This window comes from Aspergillus vadensis (genome assembly GCF_003184925.1).
Source record: "Aspergillus vadensis CBS 113365 unplaced genomic scaffold BO88scaffold_8, whole genome shotgun sequence".
NCBI classification, from domain to species: Eukaryota; Fungi; Ascomycota; class Eurotiomycetes; order Eurotiales; family Aspergillaceae; genus Aspergillus; species Aspergillus vadensis.
Genome location: NW_020292046.1, coordinates 846511 through 861822, shown reverse-complemented (window position 1 = coordinate 861822; position 15312 = coordinate 846511). Strand labels below are relative to the sequence as shown.

The window sequence follows — 15312 nt, the reverse complement described above, 5'->3', positions numbered from 1 at the left end:
ACATGTGACACAGAGTACAGGTACTATTTGAGATACAGTAGCTTTCCCCTGTTGCCGGAATCTGTGTATAGCTTTATTACAAGTCATAATTAAATATACGAACACCCACTTTAAAGGAAAATCTTCTTTGAAATCACATTCCATCATGACTCTCTCCCAAACGCCTCGCTAGTAATAGTCCCGAGGAAATGCAGGAAGATCGTAAGAGACAGAGTACAAAACCCCAACGAAGACAACGGATCACTCATCCCCCTCTCTCCGCGCGCGAACATCCCTCATCAAGGCCTTCGCCTCCTCAACCTCAACCCCATCCTGACACAACTCACCCGCCAACTGATCCGCACGCTCAAGGTCCCCATTTCGCAAAGACCACCTTGCAAGCCATAATCTAGCCTTGGAAGTCGTAGCCGTAACGCCCGTACCATGCCAAGTATCATCCTCATCCTCATTCTGCTGCGTGGAAGATTTTCGCGTCCGTCTAGAGCTAGACTGTCCCTCCGTGCTAGATTGGTTATCATCATCGTCATTATCAGACGAAGCGTCTTCTTCTTCCTGGATCACTTGGCCTGATTCTTGCTGTAGCGTAAGTTCCATGTATGAAGCCGCTTCTTCGTCATCTCCAAGACGTTCGTACAGCGTGGCGATCTGGTGGAGGGTTTCGGGATCGAGGATCTTCCGCTCTGGTCCCCCTCCTGCTCCGACTTGGGAGGAGTCATCGGCGTAGTAGGAGCCAGCGACGAGAGCTCGTTTGAGTGCTTTAATGCTTTGTTCGATGCGGCCCATTTTGGCGTAGCAGGATCCTACGGCTTGCCACATTTTGGGGTCGTAGGGGCGGAGTGCTGCGGCTCGTTGGTAGTAGAAGAGGGCATAGAAGGACATGTCGAGGACTTCGTAGGCTTGGCCGAGACCATACCAAGCGCGGTAGTCTTTGCGGTTAACGTCGACGGCGCGGCGGTATGATTCGATTGCGGCGTGGGTGTTTTTCATTTCGATGTATTCGTGGCCCATGAGTGTCCAGGCCGAGAGGAAGTTTCGGTCCAGGGTTAGTGCACGGCGGAAATACATGACGGCTTTTTCGTGCTCGGATTTGAGCGAGTAGTAGTTTCCCACTACGCAGCATGTTTCGGGGCGGAACTTGTCTGTGGCGGTTGCGATTTGCGCGACGAATGCGAGCTGGGGGCGCGCGCCCATCACGTATAGGATGTTGGAGTAGTGATCGAGACTGTCAAGACGGTGGGGTGATGATACGAGGATGTCGGTGAAGATACTGGAGGCTTCTTCGAAATCTATAGGAAGTCAGCTGGGCTATGCAGTGTGTTTGTAGTGCAGCCGTACCCTTTGAGTGGTAGTATAAAAGAGCTCTTTGGGTCTTGAGGAAAGCACTCGTGGGGAAGATTGTTTCCAGCTCGGATAGTGACTGGTAGGTATCTTCGGTGGCCTGATACAGCTCCTGGCTGCAGTATACGCGGAATATGAGGGTCATGATGTTCAAGGGTAGAAGATTGACCACTTGGTTCAACTGTGGTAGCGGTCAGCGACGTGTAACAACAAGAATATACAGCGCGACATACGTCTTCTGTGCTTGCCAGCAAGTCATTAAGCTCTTGCCATGCACCCCAATGAAAGGGGTTCAGATGAACACTCCGGATAAGCCACTTCTTGGCCTCGTCCTCATTTCGCCCCTTGAGAAGTATGACACCATACAGATACTCCAACCATCCCTGGCTGCGCTCTTCCATTCCCTTATCTTGACGCTCCGTAAACCATCCCTCTAGTCCTCGCGCCAAATCTGGTAGTTCTTTGTTGACAGTCGAGCCTCCGTCTGCTGGTCCCAATACCATTTCGGTCTCTTCATCCTTGCGCTTCTCGCCCGCTAGATATTTGGCGTACAATGCGAGGAACAGCGATTTCTGGCTCAGCTTGGGGTATGGATTCCTGGTCACACTATTATCTTTCACACCACCATATGCTGAGGCCTTCGATTTCCCTTTCTGCGGAGTTAACGACTGCCTAGACTTCGGATTCGGCGGCGTTGAGGTAAGAGGAACGGGGGAGATGGTCGGAGGAAGGAAGACGGAGGCGCAACGGTCATATTCGCGGGTGTCAAAGTAAGATTTCGCAAGGAGGTACTTGTATGACTCTTGCGCTTCGAGGGCGGCTTCGAGCGGATCTTGTGTTCGGAGATAAGGGTTCTGGGCATTCGAAGGAGCCTCGGGGTAGTCCATTGGCGAGTCCGGATCGGTGTCGTACTGTTCAATTGGTACGATTGAGTCTAGCATTTCAGCTGCCCTGACCTACAAGGTTAGCCACTGCGCATGGAGGTGAGCCAGGGTGATGCCGGTAACGGTACCATTTGGCTGACTGGTATAAACAACGTTCGGAGCATTTAATCGCCGCATCTTCAAGCCGGAACCTAAGCTCCTTGATGTTCTCGTCTGTAAATGGAACGGCCATGGTAGCGACGGTATTTGCGCGCGTTAAGGCGCACGCGTATAGCAAAGAAAGGCTGCGGAGCTCTGATGAGTTGACTGTATGTAGCTATAGTTAGTGACGCGCCAGGAGCATTGCTGCTTGGTGGATCTTGCGCGCTCCAGGGACGGTGGAGACAAGTGATGTCAAAAGAGTCTGAGACAATGGAGCCAATTAATTAAAGCGCATAAGAAGCGCCAAGCGTGCAGGCAGAAAACAATGTCAAAAAGAGGCAGGAGACGCGGCGAAGAGTATCGCATCGCCAAAAGATTCCGGGGAATCTCGAATGGCCTTCCTTTTTGGGCGCCGACGGGGCAAACAGAACAAACAGCGGGGTTTTCCCAATTGGGCTGGCCGGCCACTAACTGGACGAATTGGGACGATCACCACCATTTGGATCCCCTCCTCGTGTGTTGCCCATTGTTCTTCTCCATTCTTCTTTTTCTTCTTCTTCTTCTTCTTCTTCTTCTTCTTCTTCTTGCTGCTTCTCCCTCTCCCCCTTCACTCTCTTCCTCCTCCCATTTCCCCTCCTTAGTACTGTCGTGCAATCATGTCCACCACTGCCCGCGCCGACTTCGAGGCCGTCTTCCCCTCTTTGCGGGAAGACCTTCTGAACTATGCGAAGCAGTACAAGCTGCCCCAGAACGCTCTCGAGTGGTTCGAGAAGGTACGTGCCGACCTCCCTTAGTCTTCGCCCCCAAAGTCTATCTCTAATTTCTTATTTCTCTACACTAGGCCCTCAACGTCAACGTCCCCGGTGGAAAGCTCAACCGTGGTCTCTCCGTCCCCGACACCGGTCTCGCTCTCCTGAAGAAGCCCCTGACCGATGAGCAATTCAAGCACCTCAGTCTGCTGGGCTGGCTCACTGAGCTGCTCCAGGCTTTCTTCCTGGTCAGCGACGACATCATGGACGGCTCCATCACCCGTCGTGGCCAGCCCTGCTGGTACAAGCACGAGGGAGTCGGTCTGATCGCCATCAACGACGCCTTCCTGCTCGAGTCCGGCATCTACATCATCCTGAAGAAGTACTTCCGCTCCCACCCCGCCTACATCGATCTCGTCGAGCTCTTCCACGAGACCACCTACCAGACCGAGCTGGGTCAGCTGTGTGACCTCATCACCGCCCCCGAGGACAACGTCAACCTCGACAACTTCTCCATGGAGAAGTACATGTTCATCGTCACCTACAAGACCGCCTACTACAGCTTCTACCTCCCCGTCGCTCTGGCCCTGCACTACCTCCAGCTCGCTACCCCCGAGAACCTGCGTCAGGCCCACGACATCCTAATCCCCCTGGGTCAGTACTTCCAGGTCCAGGATGACTACCTCGATGCCTACGGTGACCCCGCCTTCATCGGCAAGATCGGTACCGATATCCAGGATAACAAGTGCTCGTGGTTGGTCAACCAGGCTCTGCAGCGTTGCAACGCCGAGCAGCGCAAGGTCCTCGATACGGCTTACGGTCGTAAGGACGCCGAGCTGGAGGCCAAGGTCAAGGCCCTGTACAAGGAGCTCGATCTGGAGAAGATCTACAAGGAATATGAGGAGAGTGTTGTGGGTGAAATCCGCACTAAGATCAACAGCATCAACGAGTCGGAGGGTCTGAAGAAGGAGGTCTTCGAGGCCTTCCTGGCGAAGATCTACAAGCGCACTAAATAAGCAGAGACTTTCGGCGAATTTTCTTCGGAGGAATGATATACCCGCCTACCCTTTTCCGCCGCGTCTACATAATCCTACATAATAATTTCCCCGTACATTGTGCCCTACATACCCCCATCGAGATAGATTAGCTGAACTTGAGACGTACATTGCATACACAGCTGTCCACTACTCATTAACGATTTGTTGACCGTACAGTAGTCACATTCTCGTCCTACAGCATCTGCCCAAATCCCTCAGCACGAACATTCCATTGGGCCGGAAACCCCGGTGCAAAGTCCTGCTGGCTGCTGTTAGTTGCAGCATCCCAACCTCCAGCCATCATCGCAACAGCCAACAAGAGGGCCGAACTTCCAGGAAAGTAAGGGGTTGGTGCCTTGGTCCCCACCGGCATACCCACGTCGTCAAATTGAAAATTCGAATGCACCAGATACTGCACCGCGCCGTCAACGTCTCCCAGCCGTGCCGCGTTCATCGCCAGCATGGGGAAGTCCCAGCCCCAGCAGGTCGTGAAGTTCCAATCACTGGCGACTTGGGCTGCGGTGGCCGATACGAGTGTTTGGTTGATCGCTGTGGTTGGGGGTAGGAGACCGTAGATGCCAGTGAGTGCCGGGTGGTCGGTTACGGTATCAGGGTCTGTCCACATATGTGGGATGCCTTCGTAGAGTGTGTATGTGAGCACTTGGTCGCCCGTTGTTTCATCAACAGTATAGACGGTTGGTAGTGGTGCAAGGTTGTCTTTGACGTGTTTCCATTCCTGCGGAGCTTGCTGGCCACGTCGGGCTTTCCAGGATATGGCTACATCGAGACCGAAGTGCCAGTATGCCAACTCGAAGGTGGGGTTTCGGGTGCTGTTGGGGGGTGTATTCTCTGAGACGGGGTACATTGGAGGGCCGAGATCATATACGCTTGTTGAGGTGTTCCAGAAGGCATAAGATGCCATGAAGTCTGCCGACTCTGTCAGTACGTGGTCCCATTTCGCTAGGACATCTTCCGTGTTTCTTCCAGCATGTCGGGCAGACTGATACTCCGTCTCTGCGAAGTAAAAGACATGGGGTTGCTGCCATATGAGCAGGGCGTTGATCTCGCCCGGCGCAGATTTCCCGCTTGGGTCGCTCATCTTGCCCCATCTCAAGCCGCTATATCCCTGGTCAGCTGCCCTTTGCATCGACGAGGGAAGGAACCGATTGTAGACATCGATGCTTCGCTCCAGTAAAGGGAGTTTGCCCCAGGGAGTCCAGTGGGCGGAATGCCATAGATACATCTCCATATGGAACTTGCCATACCACCCATTATTTACCAGACCCGATTCTTGCGGTGGATCATGTCCGGCCTCGTTGACTGCTAGCAGGTATTGGGACAGAATCACGCGTCGTTGGATTTCATCTGCTGTTGCATTCGCAGTTTCCGTCAGATCTACGAAGGCGCCCGTTTCCCAGTAGGTTGTCCACCATTGCTGACATCGTGCAATAATGGCATCAAAAGATAGCGAAGAGGACAGGAAATCATCATTTGGAGAAAATGTTGTTGTGAATTCAAACGCTCTCGTATGGTTGCCGTTCGGCTGCACGACATATCGATGAGAATGGGGAACTCTGGAAACAGACACATTACTACCACTCCACTGCAATGTGGTGTAGTAGGTGGTGTTGTCGAGGGTGTGCTGCACCTGGGCCTGGTTACCATTCCCTGCATAGTGCAGTACCGTTGTATGATTTGAGACAGCGTTCCAATCCCCAACAAACGGGGCTTCGAACTTATTCTCGTCTGTAGCATACGGATAGTCAAAGAAGACTCCCAAAAGGCCTAGCAATAACAGTTCGGATTGCAAGCGCACTGCTATCGTGTCCGAGCTGGGGTCGACGCTGGTGGTAATGGTGGTCAGATGGCCATCGACAGTAAAATTAGACTGCAGAATACCCTGGTAAACATCAAGTTTTTGCGACTTATTCTGCAGGTCTTCTTCAGTGTAATTGCTGTAATCTCCGCCGAAAACCAATCCGATGCGACCTAGGTTGATACGATGTGGATTGGCAATCAACCACTGGGAAATCTCTGGTTCTGCAGGGTTGGGCATATCATAATTCACTAGCCGGTCATGCGTCCACCAGTCCAATCCCGTGAAATCTGATGGTGTGGAGTTCGCAGGCAGTGACGAATTGTGCCATCCCCAGGAAGAAAGAATACCGTATGGCAGAAAGGTCTGTAGCCCTGTAATATCGGCTCCAAATGCAAAACCCCCATTTCCCACCTGCATTGGGGTGCTTGTCGAGCTGGCATTGCGGCGAGGATTGAACCTGGATACTACTTGTGCCCGGTCAATGGAGGGTGGATGTGGAGACTTCGGGGATATCCTAGCCTCGCCGACGTTGGAGAAGAGATAAGGAACTAGGCTGAGACTCGTCAAGGCTAGTGAAGGCCGCATGATGACGATGCGGTGCTAGTCTGCGTAGCGGAAATGTCATCTTCCAGCATTTTTCCGAGTCGACTTTCATGGTAACCTCGACTTGCCTCTTATAAACCTCGCACACCCCTCACAACTTCAATCGTGAAGCCAGAGGGGTTACAGCTATTTCACAGAGGGCATTCCACGAATCAAATCAGGCAGCGAACATCAAACCCAGCAATGAGATGCCACGATCTTGAGAACACTGGTGTCCGTGCCGATCTCCGCACCACATCTCGGGCCAAACGTTGCCGAAGGGATCGGCTCTGCAGTTCTTGCTAGACAGAATATACTCGGAGTTAGAAATGATATGACGTGAGCATTCTTGAGATTGTCGTGCTGGGAGTTTCGATAGTGTAATTATAAGAAGAGAAGACCAGCAATGTAGAGAGATAGACACTTTGGATGAATGAAAGGTAAAGATCCATCCACGTGGGTAGCACCTGACCTGTACCTGCCGTTTCTTCCACTACATCTTCAACTCGCCCTCGACTATCCTTGCTACCACTTCATTACATGGACTGCTGTGGATTTTAGCAGATTCTGGTCAAGAGCATGACCTCCTTGTCCCGGTCAAGTTCCGATATACTGTTACCCATACCTTCCTGGGGCAGGACTTGATACCCCTCAGCAGAAAACCACTCTAATTCAATTTAGCCAGGGAGCTGTGGCGCCGAGTGGAGTCGGACTCGTCCAAACTACCAGTGCAGGGCCTCCAATAGGCACTGGTGATTGGAGATTATTATTATCGAGCAGGGCCAACCGGTTACGTCGGACAGAGTGGGACGTTGCCCATCCAGTTGTGCTTGGTTGATGAATCCCAGCTAAAAGGCTTAATCAAAGAGACTCGAATCATGCCAGAGCTAACCCATTCGTTGCCCTTATCCCATCGGAATTCCGTGTCCTCTATACAGGGGTTGAACGATAAAGAGCAGATACCAGCCATTGAGGGGATCCGAGCCCAAGTAATGGCCGGCAGAGCAGTTCTTGTTCAATCCATTCTTTGCTGTGGGACATTCGCGCCTGACCCAAGGAAAATATCACCGGGACCTCCTCACCATACCCAGCAGCATCCACTTCCTCGTTAGATCAATCAATTTACACTTGCTCTGGCCATTACAATCTTGGCTTAAAGGAGCATCTCGTCATTTAGCCTGCCATCGTCAGGATAGTCTGCTGCTGCCGGCTTTGGAGCAAGCCACTACCGATGGGCACGGTGGATCTCCCGCGCCCCCATCGAGGTCTTGAAAATCGTGCCAGTTCCCCTACCTGTCCTCCCCTATAATCATCATGCCCTTCTTCTCCTGACTCTCATTCAAGTCTTGTATTCGCCGTTGAGGCACTATTTTGATTAACATCGCTACCTTTGTACAACTCAGCACATGTCTCCTGAGCGCTCGACGTATTTGCCCCTTGCGCCATGATGCCGGGCACTCTAACCGTCGCGCTAGCGGCCTTTCTGTTCCTGGCCTCTGCCTTGGCAGATGTAGGACCCTATTTCGATTCTGAATTGTACGAACAGGGTAGAATGGGACCATGGCCCATTGAGACTTACCGTTCGACTTCCACCGTAGGCGCAGCTGTCAACTTTCTGCAGTATGGGCCACAATGCAGAGATGACAAGTATTACTTCATCTCTCCGCGCGGGTATAGCGTGCATAAACCCGGGCCGATGATACTAGACCACAAGGGTCGCTTGATCTGGACGAAGCCCTACGGCCACACCTACAACTTCAATGTCTACAACTATAAGGGCCAGGATTATTTGACGTTCTGGGTGGGCGACGACGGTAAGGTGGGACACGGCGAGGGCACATACTACATGGTACGGCACCTCCTTTACCCGCATAGTAATGGAGCAAAGCAATACTAAACTCTCCAATAAAGCTAGACTCGTCGTACCAGGAAGCCTTCACCCTCAGTGGTGCCAATGGACTTGCAGCAGATCTTCACGAGTTCCACATAACCCTCGACGAGACTGCAGTTTACACCATCTATGACATCCGCCCGGCAGATCTCCGGGTCGCTGGCGGTCCTGAGAATGGCTGGATCTGGGATGGCACGTTCCAAGAAGTTAACATTGAGACGAACGAACTCCTCTTCGAATGGCGAGCCTCCGAACACTTCGACTTCGCCGACGTCTATCGAGGTCGCGAAGGCTCAGGGGAGGACAAGGAACGCCCGTGGGACTACTTTCACATCAACAGCATCGACAAAGACGCAAAGGGCAATTTCCTTGTCTCGGCCCGCTACTGCAACTGCCTGATCTATATCGACGGTCGCACAGGCGAAACTATCTGGACTCTAGGCGGCAAGCGAAGCAATTTCACCGATCTTTCAGGCGGCGCAGCTACCAATTTCACCTGGCAACACCACGCCCGCTTCCGGGACAACGGCACAGCAATCACCCTCCTTGACAATTCATCTCGTGGCAGAGGCGCCCCCCAATACCCCAGTAGAGGCCTCTACCTCGACATCGACGAAACCAACATGACCGTGCAAGTCCGACACGAGTACTGGAACGAATACCCGATCAAGAGCCAATCCCAAGGCTCCATCCAAATCCTCGACAATGGCAACGTCCTAGTCGGATACGGCTTCAGCGCCGCATGGACAGAATTCAGCATGGACGGCGAAGTCCTCTGCCACGCCCACTTCGCACCCGGACGAGACTTCAGCAAAGGCAAGGTCGTCTCCTACCGCACCTTTAAACACCCCTGGGTCGGCACGCCCAACACCATCCCAGACTTCGAAGTATACGCCTATCGCGCCGCAGCCAGTTGGAACGGCGCCACCGAAGTCTCACACTGGGTCCTAGAAGGCACCAACGAAAAGATCTCAGAAACAGCACAACCCACCTTCCTATCCGCCGTACCGAAAGACGGCTTCGAGACCGTAATCCCCATCCCGAACGACACAAAATTCAAGTACCTACGCGTCCGCGCCGTCAGCGCAAGAGGCGAGACCCTTGCCGCTAGCAAGTTGGCAAGATGGGACCCTACTTCCAACGAAGCAGTCGTCGTGAGTGGTGATAGCGACGACCCTTTCTTTGGCGACAGTGATAAAATCTATGCCATTTTTATATTCCTCACGATTGCGCTGTTCTCCACAGCAGTGATCGGTGCGTTTCTCTGGTTCGGCGTCAAGAAGGGCTATCTTGTGTCGTGGTTACGGAGCCGTCGACGGGACGATAAAGATAAGGAACGCGGGACCTTTCAGCCTCTGAAGCGCTTTGGTGGAGATGAGGATCTCAGTGATGTAGAGGTGGAGGATAGTGTTGAGTTTTCGGCGTTGTTGGGGGATCAGTTGTTGGGTTCGGGGCCGGATGTGGAGAGGGCGGGGAGTATGGATGTTGTTAGGAGGTGATGATTATATTTTCAATTCTGGTTTTGTACTGCATGTTAGCGAGTAGATCATGTGTACAGCATTTATCTCATCTGGTTTGGGTTTATAGTATCTAGCTTGACTCGTTTTACTTCCACTGAAAGTGGACGTCTACGAAGAAGTTTGATTTTGTGATTCAAAGATCGTATGATAGATTGCAGTCATACTAAAAGAGTGCGTAGGCTAGCACATCCAGCTAGACTCATAAAGACCGTTACATAACTGTCATATCTGCCTCAATGGTGTCAAGCGAGCAAGTTCCTTCTCTGGGCTGACCGAGAATCAATCAAGCCTCAGAAGCAACCTCCAACCGCTTATAACCACCCTCAGCAGCGACCTTCTTCTGCAACTCGGCCATACGCTTCTGATCACCAAGGGGATCAGTGGAATCAGCATCCAGTCCCCAAGACAAGTAGTCATTGGTATAGTTAGCCACGAAGTCGGAACTCAAGATGCCCAACCGCTTTCCATAGTTGGTCACCTTAGCCCAGTCACGACTAACGTTCTTCAAGTCACGGCTGAAGTAGGCAAACGACCGCTCAAAGATCTTCCGGTTAACCGGAGTGCCCATGATCGGCTTCATGTCCACGTACTCCTCGAAAGCGCGGGCGGGTTCAGCCAAAACGTAGTCTGTAGCGCGCTTGACGGCCCGCATGAACTTCTGCACTTTCTCTGGGTTGGCGGCCAGGAAGGCGTCGTTGGCAATGTACAGGATCGAGCAGAAGCAGCAGCATCCAAGCTCGGCGAGCTGGTCGATGCGCAGCATTTGCACGTCGTCACGGGGTCGGCCCTGCTCGGCGAGCCATTCGGCAAGCTCGACCATCTGGACGTTCTCGAGGCCGATGCCTGCGTCGATGTCGCCGCGAATGATGGCTTTGGTTACGTTCATGCCGCACCGGACGGCGGTGTAGTCATCGGCGGTCATGCCGTAGTATTTGGTGAGTTCGTCGATTTGGATCTGTGAGTGGTTTTGGTTAGGATATGGTGGTGGGGTGGACTGGGGAGGGGAGCGAAGACGAACCTTGCCAAACTCGCCGACGTAGCCGATCTTCTTGCCCTTCAGGGAGCGGAAGTCTTCGGTGATTCCGCTGTCCTTGAGGTAGACAACACCAGTGAAGGGCTCGTCGAGGAGAGAGCCGATCGAGGTGACGGGGAAGTTGCGGGCCTTGGCCTGTTGTTTGGTTAGCTACGGATTGTGAAAAAAGGGAAAGACAACTCATACAGCAAGGGTATGAATCATAGCCTTGAAGCCCATGTCAACCTTGCCGCTGCCGATGATCTCGGTGACATCGGAGGGGTCATTGGGCTCGAGGAGAGCAACCTTGAGGCCCTCTTCCTTAAAGTAGCCCTTGCTCTGGGCGAGGTAAAGGGGGGCGTGGTACGGGGTCGCGTGCCTTGAGAGAACGCAACATTTAGCATATATTCTGTGACCTGTTTCAAGCAATCATAATGGAGATCCCAATCCATACCAGTTGGTCAGGAAGGTGATCTTGTCAGTAGACATCTTGGCACAAATACACTCAGGTCGAGGGTAATTGCAAAGGTCTGGAAACTGTCAGCAACAGAGAGGGATGCGAGATCCCTCTCATCTTTCTGTAGGTCAAATAATTAGGGGACAATCAGTGCCACGCATGTCCTTTCGCTAGTATTATCTAGATCAAGTTTTGACAGTATAATCTCAGAACGACCGTGCTTCTACTCCAAACTGGGAGGTAAGGAGCAGAAGCACGAGCCGAACACCTGTCATGCGCGAGCAGTGACTGTTATACTATTGTACGATACCTTGACCCATCTGAACCCATAGCGAAAAGACCCGGAGTCTGATCCTGTGTGCGCAGCCTCATTGTGAGTCGTACCGGACGGTTGGTGAGGAAGTTGTTGGAGAAGGAAGAGGAAGTTATTCAGAAAGAATACAAGTGTAAGTAGATCGTGAGAAGATTGGAGAATGAAGGAAAAAGAAAGTAAGTGAAGGAGGGGAGAAGACGAGGCATAAATGGGAAGCGGCGGGGTCGAGCGAGACCCTGGACTAAACCCCACCACTAACTTAGTTATCCGCGATTCGCGTCGTCTTCCCTCACCGAGAACAACATCCAGGACCCCCACGAAAACGAAAAAGATGTCTCATTGGAGATCCTTTCACCGGAGTGGTGTGCTCCTGACGTTCTTCCGGTTCTCCAGCAGTAACCACCTCATCATGAACCTTGTCGCATCCTTTCCCCCGCTTCGAGACCCGCTTGGAAGCACAACGGACAAGGTTATTATGACTCAACTCTGTATGGTTGGCTGGACTAGTCTCAACAACCGGATGTCTTCGGTCACGACTGGCGGGTCTAGACACTCTTGAGGAAGGATCTGCTTGACTCTGCTTCGGATCGGATGATCAGCCTAGCTGCTTGCGCATCGTCGCTCTCAACGGGACCTATTGTCGGTTACTGCGTCGGCCGGCTGCACACAAATAGAGGTAGCTTGGAGCTTGTGATAATTTTGGGACGTAGGGCTACAACATAATCTTCATCGTGCATTCGACTATCTCAACCTGGACCTACTGCGGTAGATTCCAATCAGAAGATACAAATTCGCTGGCTACAACGTTGATGACATATGCAAATGAGGGATAAAACAATGCAAGAATGGAGAGAATGAGCAATGCGAACGGAAAGGAAAATGGAACAACAAAGTGAAATGCCATGCTGACCAGAGCGACGGGCTAATGCAGCTACCATCGCTTCTGAATGAAGTTCGCTTTGGATGAATAGCAAGGGGGTGACCAAAAGCAGTATTTCACACGCGGGCGATTAGTGAGAGCAAGTAAACTCGAACACGATTATTCCACCAAGAACGGTACCTCGGACATGCAGGTTATACAGAATTCCAGGCTGTCGCGCTGGGCTATCCTGTTAGTTGATCAACTGTCTCCATTGACCGACAGCTGATCGAGCGGCGACGCCGGACGGTCGGCATTCTTCTTCGTGCGTAGGGTGAGCGGAAAATAATGGTCATCTGGCTCCTCTTCCTCGCTAGTACTAGATAGAAAGGTCGTCAGCATCAATGCTCCTTGTGTCATTCATACACCGAGGGGCTGGGGTGATGGACTTACGGCAGTCGCCATGCGACATAGTCCTCCGTACTCAGACCTTCTTTCACCTCCTGCAGGGAGGCAAAGTCCCCGGGAGTCATCATACCAGAACGATCTCTCGGGGAGCCAGGTACGGATAAGGGTCGCGATATCTTCTGCTCCGTGCCACCGATCACATCGTAGACATCATCGGGCGTGCCGAATGACGACGGATAGGCTGCATAACTGTGTGAGCACTCTTACATATAATGGCTTGGACATACACATACCTCTGCGGAGTGCCAACTGCCGAGCCTTGACATACTCCAGACCCATGCGCTTCCAGTCCAAGAGGTCACTCAGACGCTCTGTCCGGTTCCGCTGGTTGATCCGTTGGCGACGACTCTTCTGGGTAAAGTTGAACATAAATTCCGTCAGTTGATTGACCGAGTCATCCACGCCTTTCATCCGACGGTCCACAATATAGATGCCGTAATCGGACGAATTTTCAATCAGTTCCTCCATGTAGCAACCGAACCCAGACAGGTTTGTGGTAATACTCGGGACACCCATCACGGTACACTCAGCCGGCGTATATCCCCAGGGCTCGTAGTACGAGGGGAACACCCCAAGATGGGTACCCCGAACGAAGTCGTCATAGTCCAAGGGTAGCACCGGGTTAGATGAGTTCAGGAACTCCGGGTGGAAGACAACCTTGACCCGGTCAGACTCGTGGTTGAAAAGTTGGACACGACGGATCTGGTTCAGAATGGGATCTTCGTGATCATTGTACATGTTATGCGTGACAATCGGAGGCAGGGAGTGTCGCTTCATGGCGAAGAGTCTGCGGCGCAGTAGCACACGATCTTGGCTAGCCATCAAGTCTTTCTCGTCCGGCATGTTGTCGCCTTCCTTCCACGCTAGACACCGCTCGTACATTCGTCTCCCAATGCCCTTTTCGATCATCTCGATTGTGTCCTTCAGAGACTTCACAACAGCTTGACCCTTGAGCGCTTCGACGGTCAGGGATGACGTCTGAGCAGGCATGATAATAAACGCGACGACAGTCATCTTTGAGCCAGCCTCCTTCAGGCGGTGATTCAAACGCGCCAGGCCTTCAATGAACATATCCACCCCTTTGTTTCGGAACTCATAGCGTCCGGCAGTAAACACGTAGAGGGTATTGTCCAAGTCAAAGTTGTTATGGCCATAGAAATGTCCCCGCACAAAATCATTGATCTTCTCCTTGGACTGCGAATGTAGGTTCTGGAACTCATGGACAGCCGAGAACTTCTTCACGTTCAGTCCGTTGGGCAGCACTCCATCAGGCTTCCGTTTGAGAAGATGCTCGCTCTCAAAGGCCGTGATGTGTGACACAGTCGTGAAGACATCAGCTGTGTGTGCGGCAGCTCGCTCAATGCAGTAGCGGTGATAGATTCCTCGTTTACCAGCTTCCGCATCCACATCGAAGTACTGGAGGTTATTGTAGAAGTCCACAGACCCGGCGCATAGATACCGACCGAGTAAGGTCGCGTGGGTGGTGAATATTGTTGTCAGGTCCATATGCCGCTTCTTGGTCAGCGGCAAGGCGACACCAGCAAGCCATTCGTGAAAATGAGCCACCACTGCACGGCGACGCTCATGCGCGATAAACTGAGTTGACGATCATTAGCATATGCGCACGTGCAGTCAGCGGTCCATGCGCTTGGGTTACGTACCTCTCCCAAGAACCATGCCACCAGGTAGCCGAAAACAATGGCTTCGTTGGTCTCGGTATCGGCAGAAGGGGACGGAATACCAGCTGCATTCCAAAGATCACCTTTCCACTCGTCCAGATATTTGTACCCAGTGCCTGTGTCGATAAGAAGTACGCGCGGAGCACCCTCAATCAGCCAGCGACCGTAGACAATCTCGATCCCGCGTTCCTTCATGGACTGGATGGTCTCGATCATGCGAGGATTCGACGGGGTCAACTCCTCGACTTCCACAGCTGCCGAAGCACGATTGAGAGGACCGATCAGGGTGTAGCGGTCGCCATACTCGGCGGTGGTCACGGGAGCTTTAGACTTGAGCACCGAGTAGATACCTCCCACCCGGTTGGCCACTTCTGTCGCTACCTCGAATAGAATGTGATTGCGAACATCGCGCTTTATGGGCTCTTGGCCATTATCCTCACTGGCCATGCTTGCTTTGAGAGCGCTCAGAGGAACTGTAGCGCTGGAAGGGTTATGAATAGCTTAACGGAAGAAGAGAAAGCAAGGAAGAATAGAGGGAGAAAGACGGATCTGTAGGAGAGGTA

The 15312-nt window shown here is 52.4% G+C and overlaps 6 protein-coding genes across 6 annotated transcripts; 2 read left to right on the top strand and 4 right to left on the bottom strand.

Moving 5' to 3' along the window:
- Positions 1–61: 61 nt before the first annotated feature.
- On the bottom strand, positions 62–2706 carry BO88DRAFT_386389 (anaphase promoting complex subunit CDC23). The gene is made up of 4 exons (XM_025704783.1): positions 2351–2706; positions 1572–2289; positions 1336–1519; positions 62–1286 (listed from the first exon to the last, which is right to left on the bottom strand). Exons 1-4 carry the CDS (start codon positions 2452–2454, stop codon positions 241–243), a joined length of 2052 nt encoding a protein of 683 aa, XP_025564206.1. The 5' UTR covers positions 2455–2706; the 3' UTR covers positions 62–240.
- A 267-nt stretch (positions 2707–2973) lies between these two features.
- Positions 2974–4292, top strand: erg20 (bifunctional (2E,6E)-farnesyl diphosphate synthase/dimethylallyltranstransferase). Its single transcript, XM_025704782.1, has 2 exons — positions 2974–3136; positions 3205–4292. Exons 1-2 carry the CDS (start codon positions 3020–3022, stop codon positions 4126–4128), a joined length of 1041 nt encoding a protein of 346 aa, XP_025564205.1. The 5' UTR covers positions 2974–3019; the 3' UTR covers positions 4129–4292.
- BO88DRAFT_263869 (uncharacterized protein) lies at positions 4236–6976 on the bottom strand. Its single transcript, XM_025702303.1, has one exon. The coding sequence runs from the start codon at positions 6551–6553 to the stop codon at positions 4343–4345; it is 2211 nt and encodes a 736-aa protein (XP_025564204.1). The 5' UTR covers positions 6554–6976; the 3' UTR covers positions 4236–4342.
- Positions 6977–7994: 1018 nt separating this feature from the next.
- On the top strand, positions 7995–9940 carry BO88DRAFT_424633 (arylsulfotransferase family protein; the record flags this gene model as incomplete). The annotated part of the gene is made up of 2 exons (XM_025708749.1): positions 7995–8399; positions 8462–9940. 2 exons carry the CDS (start codon positions 7995–7997, stop codon positions 9938–9940), a joined length of 1884 nt encoding a protein of 627 aa, XP_025564203.1.
- A 304-nt stretch (positions 9941–10244) lies between these two features.
- On the bottom strand, positions 10245–11462 carry BO88DRAFT_424632 (NMT1/THI5 family protein; the record flags this gene model as incomplete). The annotated part of the gene is made up of 4 exons (XM_025708748.1): positions 10245–10916; positions 10980–11129; positions 11181–11352; positions 11428–11462. 4 exons carry the CDS (start codon positions 11460–11462, stop codon positions 10245–10247), a joined length of 1029 nt encoding a protein of 342 aa, XP_025564202.1.
- Positions 11463–12863: 1401 nt separating this feature from the next.
- Positions 12864–15196, bottom strand: BO88DRAFT_414142 (glycogen [starch] synthase; the record flags this gene model as incomplete). The annotated part of the gene is made up of 4 exons (XM_025708156.1): positions 12864–12981; positions 13056–13251; positions 13304–14666; positions 14732–15196. 4 exons carry the CDS (start codon positions 15194–15196, stop codon positions 12864–12866), a joined length of 2142 nt encoding a protein of 713 aa, XP_025564201.1.
- Between the last annotated feature and the right edge of the window lie 116 nt (positions 15197–15312).

Excerpts from the sequence above, each read along its gene's own strand:
- BO88DRAFT_386389 (XM_025704783.1), bottom strand. The coding sequence starts at position 2,454 with ATGGCCGTTCCATTTACAGACGAGAACATCAAGGAGCTTAGGTTCCGG. Across the intron at positions 2,290-2,350 it reads TTATACCAGTCAGCCAAATG|GGCAGCTGAAATGCTAGACT; the intron begins GTACCGTTACCG and ends CTTGTAGGTCAG. Across the intron at positions 1,287-1,335 it reads TTTATACTACCACTCAAAGG|ATTTCGAAGAAGCCTCCAGT; the intron begins GTACGGCTGCAC and ends GACTTCCTATAG.
- erg20 (XM_025704782.1), top strand. The coding sequence starts at position 3,020 with ATGTCCACCACTGCCCGCGCCGACTTCGAGGCCGTCTTCCCCTCTTTG. Across the intron at positions 3,137-3,204 it reads CTCTCGAGTGGTTCGAGAAG|GCCCTCAACGTCAACGTCCC; the intron begins GTACGTGCCGAC and ends TCTCTACACTAG.
- BO88DRAFT_263869 (XM_025702303.1), bottom strand. The coding sequence starts at position 6,553 with ATGCGGCCTTCACTAGCCTTGACGAGTCTCAGCCTAGTTCCTTATCTC.